Raw genomic sequence first — 12,580 nt, 5'->3', positions numbered from 1 at the left:
TCTAGCGATAGTGATTCCCAAAATAATATGATCTTGTAACCCACATTATTTAAGTTATATATGCATATCTGCGGTATCTTATATGAGGCAAACCCACAGCCAGACCAGGGCTGCCCACTCAGCTGCCATGACTCACTCCTTCAACAGACACACACTGAGTCATCACTCAGGCATGCAGCAGCAACTCAGCTGCACTGACTTATTCCTCCAACAGAGCCTGCAAGGATTCAGCCCTCAGGCATGTGGAAGCAGCCTATCCATAAGCAGAACCCAGGTCAGATGACCCCCAGGCTCTGGTATTTCACCAACACAGAACTGCAAGTTAACTGTTCCAGCCTTGGTCATGGCCTATTCTGACCTTGCTCCAGCCCAATTATTGAGCCGCTCCAGTCCTGCACTCACCTCCTGTTTCCGACACTTGGACTCACTCCCAACCGGCTTTGGCCTACATCTGGATTCCGGATACAATACTGGGTTGGCTTGCCTATGGACTCTGACCTCAGTTCTGACTCACAGCCTGCACCTGGACACCAGTTTCAGCGCTTCCCTTGTCCCAATCCTGACCCTACACCTAGCTTCAACCTCTGCTCCAGCCATCAGGCCTGACTATGTGGAACCAGCAGCTGAGATCTTATGTTTATAGAATAGTACCCTGGTCTGTGACTGAGTCAGTCTACTCCTGACTTTCCAACCTGAAAGGTAACATTTTCAGGAATTTCTTTTGAATCCAAAATAAAAATCAAGATATAATTTTTAAAACATTCCTTTTAAAGTTTCGATTCTGAGTTGCTTTCCTAAAACTGTGTAACCCAGTATTGCCAACTCTCACAATTGTTTTCCGAGTGACAGAATTTCAGAGGGAGCTGGAGCTCATCTCACGATGACACAAAACTCTCCGCCCCCTTGCAAAGTTCAGCCCTGAAGGAATCAGAAGCGTCTCTTCCATCCATGCTCGCTGTTCTCACAGGTGAGGAGGGAGCAGAGTGCCCCTCACTCCTTTTCCCTTCACAATGCAGACAGCTCCTCACCCCTTTCCTCTTTTTCCCTGGCTGCAACACCCACCTCCTGCCTGAAAGGGGATTGAAGAACACCCCAAGAGCTATAGCAGCAGAGGGGAAAAACTGATAGGTAGGTTGGGGGACAGACAGAATTGGTGTGACAGGCAGATGTGGAAACTGAGGGGAAAGGATTGATTTGGAGGCTGAGGGGGGCAGAATTAATTGGAGGGCAAAGGACAGACAGTTTTAGGGTTGAGAGCTCCTGCAGCAGGAGCCAAAGTCACCATATTCAATAAATTTGGGAGAGTGGGCAGTGCATCATCTCTCTCGCTCTCACACACACACACACACACACACACACACAGGGGATAGGTAGGGAGAGTTAAAAATCAAGAGACCCAAAACCAGTATAATCTTTCTTTTTTAAAAAATCTCTTTTGGGGAAAGGGGAAATCTCATGATTTTGGAGGATTTAACTCCTGATTTTTGATCTCTTGAGGTTGGCAATGCTGGTAACCTAACAAGAACTTCCCTTCCTTCTGCCACAGTGTTGCACTAACTATTTATGTGACACAAACACTCATCTTCATCTCAGGTTTTTTTTGGCCCCAAGTGCTTACAACACATGACAACTATGAATAAGGAAGCAGACATTGTCCGATATATGTATTATATGTAAAATCCTACAGATATGCCTTTTGATCAGTTTCTCAGAGAACACAATAATATGCTTTCTTTCAGCCCAATAGTTTTTTCAACCAGTAAAATAGAACCAGATTTGCATGCTGTTGGAGCAAAAAAAAACAGCATACTAACTTACTCTCATGCTTAATAGATGGAGCCAACATTTTAAGATACGAATTTTACCACTTGAGAGTAAAGAAAATCTAGCATTTAAAGTAAAATCACACTGTTTAGTGGATCTGCTACAGAAAAAAATGAAATCAGGAAGTAAACCTATAGCAGTGGATATTTTTTAACTCCTACAAAATTCAGAGGTCACCCATGCAGAGAGATGTGGGATGCTGCATCCCAGGAACAGTACATGAATAAAAATTTGGCGTATTTGTGCAATGTGAAAATCTTGAAATGAAACAAAATTTGACAACTAACATCCAAAATCTAAGTCTAGCCTCCTGGACATTCTATGCAGAGTACAGTCCTCTTCTCCATTGGCACCAGAAGACACTTATAACTATTAAAGCTAGAAAGAGAAATATGGCTCTGAAAATCATATTGCTTTTCTTGCCAGGATCAATATGTTTGTGACAGTCAAAAAAAATTTTTTTCTCTCTCCTACAGAATTTTACTGAGTCTAGCTACTCAGGAGGCAGACTATACCCAAATGGTAGAGGAACTGGCTTCAATTAAACTGAGGGGAATTTTACATTGCCTAATAAGAACTTTGATGCATTTTATTTTTGTTTATAATTAGGTACATAATTCACTGCCACTCTGCTTGTTGGGTCATTAAATAACAATAAGTTCTGTGCATTCATGTCTAAAACACTACAGTTTGGAAAAAGTACCTATAATACTTGTGTAATTATCCTGCATTTATGCAAATGCTTTGTGGATATACCAAATATTTAGCTTTTGAAAAGTCTTTAATCAGAATAATTGATACCAAATTTATTCTAGTTCTACAGTATTAAAAATAGAAAGCATTCTGAAATAATGCTAAATAAATAATGTATTAATACTTATCACTTTATGTATTCAGAGTGAGTTAGAGATATAAATCCTCACAATACTCCTGAGTGGTAAAATAGGGCCAAATAAGGTATTAGAGAAAAGTATGTTTCTTAGCAGTGTCCATTGACCCACATGTGCATAGTGCATCCCCTCATGCTCCTAGCCGAGGGGCTAATAGGTAATGTGGGTCGACATCTCTCCAGTCTCACTCTTACTGTAGTGGAATCCAGTCCGTAGCAGAGGTGATGGAAGGCAGGTAGTGGAATAAAGATAAGGACCACACATCTCGAAGAACCTCCAGTTCCCGGTAAGTAACCTCCTCCTCTTCTTTGAGTGATGGTCCCTAGGTGTATTCCACATATGGGTGGCTCACAAGCAGTGATCAGCATGGACGTTGGTGCAAGGATGCCAGTGGAAGTGGGGTCTGCAGTACGGCTTCACCTGTGGTGGCATCTGTAGCTTCCGCTTGCATGATGGCGCAATGTGTCGTGAAAGTGTGGACAGTGCGCCACATTGCAGCATAGCAGATATCTAGCCAGGACACCTCCACTCATGAGGCAGACATGGCAGCTTGTGCTCGCGTAGAGTATGCTATCAGATGGGCGGGTGTTGGATTGGTTGTAGCTTTCGCAGATGCACCCCGACACTCATTTGGAGATGCGTTGGTGTGAAAGGGCTTGACCCTTGGACTGCTCGGCAATGGCCACAAATAGTTTTGGTGATACACAAAAGGGTTGAGTCCTGAGTAGGTAGAATGCCAATGTATGGCAGATGTCAAAGGAGTGAAAGGCTCTGTTAGCGGGGAAAGCATGTGGTTTGAAGCGGAAAACCAGCAGGTGGATGCTCTGATTTAAGTGAAATTCTGACACCACTTGTAGGAGGAATTTAGGTTGGAACCGTAAGGACACTTTGTCCCTGTGGAATAACAGGTAGGTGGGATCCGCCATCATGGCTGCTAGTTTACTGACCCATCTGGCTGAGGTAATGGCTACCAAGAATGTCACTTTCATTGAGAGGTGGGAGAGGGAGCATGTTGCTAGCGATTCAAAGCGTGGCTTTGTGAGGATGGAGAGTACGAGATTAAGGTCCAGCAGGGATGGGGGCTTGAGTACTGGTGGAAAGGTGTTAAGTAAACCCTTCATGAAGCGAATAGTGGTGGAGTGCGTAAAGACCAAGGTGCTATCCACAGGAGCGAGAAAGGCACTAACTGCTGCCAGGTGCACTCATATAGAACTGAGGGCTAGGCAGTAGTCGAGGACGACTGGAATAGACACCATGTTTAGTGAATGATGGGGGTAGCGGGCCCATGTTGTGAAGCGTTTCCATTTAGGTCAGTAGCAGGCTCTGGTGGAGTCTCCTGCTTTGGGTAAGGATTTGTTGCATGGGCAGTCTATCTTGACGCCCATCCAAAAATCAGGTTGTGAGATGAAGAGAGCCCAGACTGGGATGACGAATATTCCCGCAATCTTGTGTGAGTAAATCAGGGAGTGTGCGGAGGCAAAGTGGTGTGCAGGTGGAGAGTGAGGAGGTCTGTGATCCAGAACTGATGGGGACAGAATGGGGCTACAAGTCTGACGACGGCTCTGTAGCACCTTGCGTAGCACCTGTCATAGGAAGGGAAAGGCGTGGAGGGGGAGAGTGTCGCTCCGAGAGCTGTTTTCTGTTGCTCCCCTGGAACAATAGCAGGGCAGCTTTCAATTCTTGTGATTGGCAAAGAGATCCCATCGGGGAATGCCCCACTTTGTGAAGAAGTACTGGAACATGGCGTCGTGTAGCTCCCACTTGTGACTGAGATAGAGTGTCCTGCTGAACATGTTGGCTAGGGAATTCTAGGTGCCCGGTAGATGTGTGGCTTGAAGCATCACATCATTCTTGATGCCCCAGTTCCAAAGCTGGACCAACCCGTAGCAGAAGGAAGGGGATCTGTCACCACCCTGCTTGTTGATGTATACCACTGCCACAATGTTGTCTGAGAACATTTGGACATGGAGGACCTGAATGAGTGGGAGGAAGGCCTGGCACGCTAGCCAGTCTCCCCACAGTTCCAGCACATTTATGTACATCCTGGCTTCCTGTGGTGACCACACGCCCTGAGGTGTGTGCTGGTGTAAGTGGGCTCCCCACCCCGTGAGGGAGGCATCCACTGTGATGGTGGCCTGTAGTGTGGGAGGGGCGAAGGGAATATCAATCATAATCTGGGAAAGATTGGACCACCATCTGAGGAAGGCCAGCACAGTCCGAGGAATGATGACCCTGGCGCCCATAGGGTCTTGGTTGGAAAGGAGCCAAGTTTGAAAACAACACATATGGAGATGTGCGTGCAGTGTCACGTAGGTGCACGCTGCCATACGTCCAAGGAGGGAGAGACAGCAGCGGATCGTGGTGCGTGGTCTGTGACGCACGTCTTCGATGAGGGCTGTCAGCATTGTGAAGATGGTCTTCCAGGAGAGAGGCTTTCGCATGACAGAGTCAAGCCACACTCCAATAAAGTTGATCGCCTGTGTAGGCATCAACACTGACTTCTCCTCGTTGATGCAGATACCCCTATTTACAATTATATGCACTGAATGAAAGGTACACCACTCCCATAGAAAACTAAGAGCATGAAGGAACAGGGGTTCTGACTCAGGCCATGTGGCGATAAGAGGGAATTGGAGAGGCATCAACCTGCACTACTTAATCTATCCTTGGCTGGGAGCACAAGTGGACGCACTACATATGTGCGGGTCAACAGACACCGCTAAGAAACGCTTACGGACTCAGTCACATGGCACACCTGCACACCCACATGTGGAATATGTGTAGGGACCATCATCCAAAGAAGAATCAATGCTTCTTCATCTCTTCTGTAAGAGCTTATTTTTATTTTAGCCTATGATGTAGTCGTATACAAAATTAACAGAGGACAGAAAAATCCTACTGGCAATTGGCTTCTGCCTTATTGAAGCCAATAAAATGAGCAACATAGCCGGTGATGTTTCCGAAGAGATGCATGGAAAATGTAGAGAGAAAAAAAGACATCATAATTGACAACATACAGAAAAAGCAATAATGTTAACTTACCTCAAATTTAAGTAAGTCAGCATTTGTAAATTCACTATGGCATCTGGAATAATTTTAATACAATTGTGGTATAGATTTAGTGTTTCCAGTGACACAAAATGGCACAGCTCCATAGGAACTTCAGTTAATCTATTCTTGGACAGATCTGAGGAGAGAAAAAGAAAAAGCACATTTCTGAAACATCAAAAATATATACTTTAGACAGCTATTTTTCATTATTAAAATAAATATTGCCATCATGGGCATAAAAGAGGGAACTATCGATATTTTTGATAATTCAGAACAAAATTATTAATAACCCCTGGAAGCTTGAAATTGAAGTCTGTTACATACTGAATGTGAAATATTAAATTGCCTATTATTCAATTTAATTAAAATAATTATTCACTGGACTCAAGATGTTAAGAAAAAACATCTATTAGGTTTGAAAGCATAACTTCTGAAATTTGCACTTCATAGCAACAGAATATAGCCAAAGATTAATACCAGCTGTGTAGATACTGATTAGCAGCTATCAACCAATCTAGCCACTTTCTAATACTTATATAAATGTATTCCTTAATAGTAACCCATATGAATATTACTTAAAGGCACAATTAATGTTTGTTTTCTGGGGCTGATGTATAACTTTTTCAAGAACAACAAATAAAGAGGCAGTACAGCAAGTATACTGAAGGACTGTCTGATCCATCAAGCAAAAGTCCATATCTGACAGACTTACTTTAACCAATTTCACTTTAACCACATAGTTCTGTGAAGTACTAAGATGGCTAAATGACAGGCATACTGTGAAGATACAGATCAAAGATTTACATCCCATTTTTCACTTTCTGGAAAATCTAAGCATTTCCCCAAGTTGTTCACTACCTTATATAGCCCCAAACCTGCAAGCACATGCCCAGGGGTGGAACTTTGTGCCCCGGATGGCTCCACTGGAGCCAGGGCCCAGCTGCAAAGGTTTGCCTGTATGGATCTGATTGCAAGATTAGGCCCTATGTTTGTAAATGACAGACTACAAGTGTGCCAATCATTACATGTCAAATGTGAAGTTGAAATAGATGAGACGAGTCTAGGGTAATATTAAGAATACTGATCTTAGACTAGATATGTTCTCAGAATTGTAGTTTTCTGAGAAGCTAAGTAGGAATGTTCTATTTTTCTTGCAAATCTTGGATGCGAAAATATGTCCATTACAAACCAGGTCATTTATTTGAGTTCATTCTCTTACATAACCTTCCAAACTAAATCTTGTTTCATAATTTGTAGGCAATGATTGTAGCATAATACAACAGGTAAAGATGTTAAAACTCTTCTGTGTGTACACTTGAATTGTCTCGTTAGAACTGACTCCCCCCACTTGGTAAGGCAACTCCCATCTTTTCATGTTCTGTGTATATATATCTTCCTACTGTATTTTTCACTCCATGCATCTGATGAAGTGGGTTCTAGCCCACGAAAGCTTATGCCCAAATAAATTTGTTGGTCTCTAAGGTGCCACAAGGACTCCTCGTTGTTTTTGCTGATACAGACTAACATGGCTACCACTCTGAAACCTATAGTATTACTGCAATTCTAATTATTAATAAAAATAATGTTAATTTATTTGAAGTCCAACTGGATTGCCAATTATCTATATAACTCCTTTGCTGTTAACTTGAACAAAATAGATTAGGTTAGCAATTTTTTTGTTTTGTTTCTTGTTTTAAGAACACACAAAGAACACACAGGTGAAATTTATAATAAAGGTAGCTTAATTCCTATCAAACCTGACAGTCTCTTTAAATACACAAAATGATGTCAAAATTTGATATGTGCCCAGTTCATAAAGTACTGAGTCATGCATGCATGTGTGCAGCAACATTAGTTAAACAAAAAGGAGCGGCACTTCATATATCATCCCTCTTCACTGAACAGTGCGATAAAACTACCAACCTTCACCATCCTACTCTAGAACAAATAGACTTTTCCCCCTACATGTTACTAACAGCATGTGTTTCAAATTCTGGTACCTCACAGAAAATGAGATGCACAAATGTAACAGCAGCAAGACTGCAGCTGCTCATATTTCAGAGCATTCATGCTTCACTACTAATAGTATGACAAATATGCTCCCTCCTACACAGCTGAATACCTACTGTGCTTAACCCCTGAAGAAAAGTAGTTCTTATTTCTGAAGCGAGTTGCCACAAAGGTCTTCCAAGTACCAGATTTTACTTCTGACTCTGAGTTTATTATTTTGTTAACACGTTTTTAGGGTACATACTGATCATCTTTTGTGTAAGGCTATTTCTTCACAATTAAAGAAGATGAAACTTGATTATCCAACCCATTAACCCAGTCTTCTGGTTCCTGAAAGTTCAGTTCCTAGGTTTAATTTCAGCACACTTTATTCCTGGGTGCATTCTGAGCCAAAAAAGTAAAAATTCTGCAAAATTCTACAAATTTTATTTGTCAAAATAACACTACATAATCACACCAGTTTCAATTATTTTGCTAATTTACTTCAAAACACCTGTCAGCAAGTAAGTCTGTAACAATACAGACACACACAAAAATTCCCCCCAGGAGTAGAACATAAGAGCGACCAAACAAAGGTCCATCTAGCCCAGTATCCTGTCTTCCGACAGTGGCCAATGCCAGGTGCCCCAGAGTGAATGAACAGAACAAGTAATCATCAAGTGATCCATCACCTGTCGCCCATTCCCAGCTTCTGGCAAACAGAGGCATGGACACTATCCCTGCCCATCCTAGCTAATAGCCATTGATGGGCCTATCCTCCATGAACTTATCTAGTTCTTTTTTTAAGCCTGTTATAGTCTTGGCCTTCACAATATTCTCTGGCAAAGAGTTCCACAGACTAACTCTGCATTGTGTGAAAAATACTTCCTTTCATTTGTTTTAAACCTGCTGCCTATTAATTTGCTGACCCCTAGTTCTTGTGTTATGAGGAGGAGTAAATAACACTTCCTTATTTACTTTCTCCACACCAGTCATGATTTCATAGACTTCAATCATATCCCCCTTAGTCTGTTTTCCAAGCTGAAAAGTCCCAGTCTTATTAATCTCTCCTCATACAGAAGCCATTCCATACCCCTAATCATTTTTTTGCCCTTTTCTGAATCTTTTCCAATTCCAATATATCTTTTTTTGAGATGGGGTGAATACATCTGCACGCAGTATAGAGACAATATGATATTTTCTGTTTTATTATCCGTCCCTTTCTTAATGATTCCCGGAGTTAAAAAAAAAAAAAAAAACTACTACAACCCAGTTCTTGTTTTTTGCCCCCTTCCCCCTCCCAAAGCCCAGCCATGGGGCCCCCCTTTGCCCAGATACCTGCACCCCCTCTCCCCCAAAGCCCAGCTGCAGGCCCCCCCTGCAGGCCCCCCCGGTCCAGGGATCCAGAGGGAGAAACAGCCTGATGTTCAGTCCCAGGCTTGCACGGAGTTTCCTCTGCGCCACTCTCCCCTTCCCTCAGGGCATGCTGGGAACTGCAGCTGCCAGGAACCTTCTAGCTCCCACCCCCTTCCCCCAACAGTGTCTTCTATGTGCGATCTGGGCTCTTCCAGGTCCAGAAGGTGGCGTGTAGCAGCACTGCAGCCCATTTCTGTGTGGTGAAAGGAAATTCTGTGCGCATAATGTTAATTTCTGCAAAATTCTGCATTGCGCAGAATTCCCCCAGGAGTAACACTTCATTTTCTGTTTTTAATTTTTTCACCACTTATAGGTCTAAGTGCTAAACAATTGCATGAACAATGTTGTCTAAGTGGCCCAGCACAAAATCTCCTTCCCTCCACGTGCCAGGGACAGTGGAGCTTGCATCCTTGTCCCTAGGCCTCAGTTGCTCCAGTCTTCTCCAGCCAGCCTACCGGGTCAGCCTAGGCTTCTTGCCTCCAATCTGGACTCTAGGTCTGACTCCCTGACCCTGTGCTCTCCAGCTCAGTGAACAGTGTAGGGAACATACATTGCAGCCTAATTAACTCTTGTAAGAAAAGCTGGAGAGTGAGAGGCAGCTGAAAGCATGTCCTAGCCAGGCAGGGAGACAGCAAGCAGAATGCTAGGTGCCTGGTTGAAACCAAGTACTAACTCCAGCTCTAAATAACAGAATTGTGGATCTTAGAAAATAGACAAGTCCTGCAGCCACAGAATTGTGGAGTCTTCAAGCCTCTGTGTAAGATGAATGTAGCAATTCAGCCACTGCACTTTCAAAGAGATGTAACAGCATCAGTTTACACTCTCTCCACATGTTCAAGGTGATCTGCACAACCATAAGGGCTAGAAATTTTATTTTAATTAAAGCTGACATTCTAATGAACAATTCTGCAGCAAGGAGTAAATTTCATGGCTAATTATGTGACCGCAGAATCATGGAATGCCAGGGGATAAGAATATATATATCTATATATCTATATATATAATATGAATTACTGAGCATATCATGTAATAGAAAAGTTAGTTGTCAAAACTCAGCAGCAGTTCATGGTCAGCTTGTCTACCTAGCTGGTACAAGACCTAAAACTCCTTTGTGAGAGGCTCACACAATTTGCAGCTTGACACGGCTTAAATTCAGGCCTTAAATCATTGATATGCATAACATTATACTATTAACATTTTAATACATGGAATGTATCAGCACAACAAGCGTCATTGAGGACATAATTTAGCCAGAAGAACCTCTCTTATTGATGAGGAAACTATCCATGAAAGTATATTTTAAAATGAAATTTCCTGCCACAATTTAGACCCACCAAATAATGCTTTTGTTAAAATGTATTTAGATTACCTACATTATGTAGTCATGACAACCATTACATAACTTCTTTATTTCTGCAACCATGAAAATCAATGGGATTACTTGCATAATAAGCTACTCTTCAAATGTCATGTAGCAGAATCAGAGCATGTAACTCATGGTTACTAGAGCAAACCAAATTTACAGTGATAAAGTGGAACAAAGGAAGTATAAAATAAGAAAAACAAAATGTGTACAATAATCTTTCTAAAGAAAATGTAGCAAACACAGAGTAAGTGGTGATGTGATATAAAACGGCAACTTGTACTGGCTTGGGATGGCCTGTGTAAGTCATTTGAGGCTCTGTCACTATTTAGAAATGTGATTATACATACCTTGTGCCAATAAAAGAAAAAAACCATCTGACAGGCAAGAAATACTATTTTTTATTTTGAAAAGACTTTTGTGCATTATAAGACGACAAGATACAACTACTTTAAGAGTGGCAAAGAACCATTAGAGAAATATGAATAAAAATTCTCCCCCTCCATCCGCTATTCTCTTTATCACAGATTTGCATGTGAAACAGATGTAACAAAAGAGCCCTCTTTTGCTTGTTTCCTTATCTGTTCATCAGCATCTTTCATGACAACAGGTAGGAAAACCAAACATTTCAAATTTGGAGGATAGTCCACAGAAAGTTATAACCACCTAAATAGATCAACATTTTAGACTCAACCATTGTGCCCTGTCTGTTTAATTTATATGTTAAGACAGTGATACTCAGACTGTCGCTCATGAGCTGCAAGTGGCTCTTTAACGTCTCTCTTGCGGCTCTTTGCAACACACAATATTAAAACACTGTATGATTTAATTATTAATCAATCAGGATGCTTTTACTGTGTTATTAACCAATTAAGTTATCAAGTTTTTAATTTATCTGCTGTGAGAATTATATAGATCAGTGGTCGGCAACCTCTGGCACGTGGCTCGCCAGGGTAAGCACCCTGGTGGGCCAGGCCAGTTTGTTTACCTGCCGCGTCGGCAGGTTTGGCCGATCGCGGCTCCCACTGGCTGCAGTTCACCATCCCAGGCCAATGAGGGCTGTGGGAAGCGGCGCAGGATGTGCTGGTCGCGGCTTCCCGCCGCCCCCATTGGCCTGGAGGGGCGAACCGCAGCCAGTGGGAGCCATGATCGGCCAAACCTGCCAACACGGCAGGTAAACAAACTGGTCCAGTCCGCCAGGGTGCTTACCCTGGCAAGCCGCGTGCCAGAGGTTGCCGACCCGATATAGATATATGAACTAAATATTTCCCGTCATACTGTTTAAATATGAATAGTACTATCATAAATGAAACAATGAATTCACACTACTGTGGCTCTTTTGGGTAATGTTGATCCCTAATTTGGCTTCTGAACCACTGAGCTCTGAGCATCAATGCATTAAGAATTCATTTTAATTTATACACACTTAATTTATATCAGTTTTAGCCATGTAAGACCTGGATGTTGACAAGATAACAGATGATTTGAGGCTATTTAATCATGTTTGCTGCTCAATTATAACTAATTTTTTTGAAAAAAAAAAATCATGACAGTCAATAAAGAAAATTAACCTAGATTTCACTAAGGTGGTTATGAAACTAACTTGCTAGTATGGAGCAGGTAACTGTCTTCTTTTAATATATTTTCATTAGTCCATAAGCTAAATGTAACTCTAGTAAATGCTAATAAATTCTTACCACACATTTCAGACTTGTCTTAAGAGTGAAATTAACCTTTTGATTAATGTTATTTTCTATATGGATTTAACTATGTTAAAGTTCCCGAGAACAAGGATTAATCTAAGAAATGCTCTTCATACTAACACAGATGACAACAGAATTAAACAAAAGCCTTCCTGTTGTACTTGGGATAATTAGGTATATGGTGAATTATGTATACAACAGAGGAAGTGAAATCATTCGTTATACCCTTCTGTTATCACAACTGAAGGATAAGGTCATTCAACATTTTGGTGTTTTTGTGTCTTTTATTGTCACCTAAATGAACCATGGCCACAACACAAAACAAAAGAAAGGACTAAATCACA

The 12,580-nt window shown here is 41.8% G+C and overlaps 1 protein-coding gene across 1 annotated transcript in view; it reads right to left on the bottom strand.

Moving 5' to 3' along the window:
- Positions 1 to 12,580, bottom strand: part of LRCH1 (leucine rich repeats and calponin homology domain containing 1) — a 248,329-nt gene that overhangs the window by 128,600 nt on the left and 107,149 nt on the right. Inside the window, exon 2 of the mRNA XM_065402085.1 lies at positions 5,757 to 5,901. Coding sequence (XP_065258157.1) covers positions 5,757 to 5,901 — 145 coding nt within the window. The remainder of the gene's footprint in view (positions 1 to 5,756; positions 5,902 to 12,580) is intronic.

This window comes from Emys orbicularis, chromosome 1, assembly GCF_028017835.1.
Source record: "Emys orbicularis isolate rEmyOrb1 chromosome 1, rEmyOrb1.hap1, whole genome shotgun sequence".
NCBI lineage: Eukaryota > Metazoa > Chordata > Testudines > Emydidae > Emys > Emys orbicularis.
Note: the sequence above shows the minus strand (reverse complement) of the source record. Positions and strands in the feature narration are given on the sequence as shown.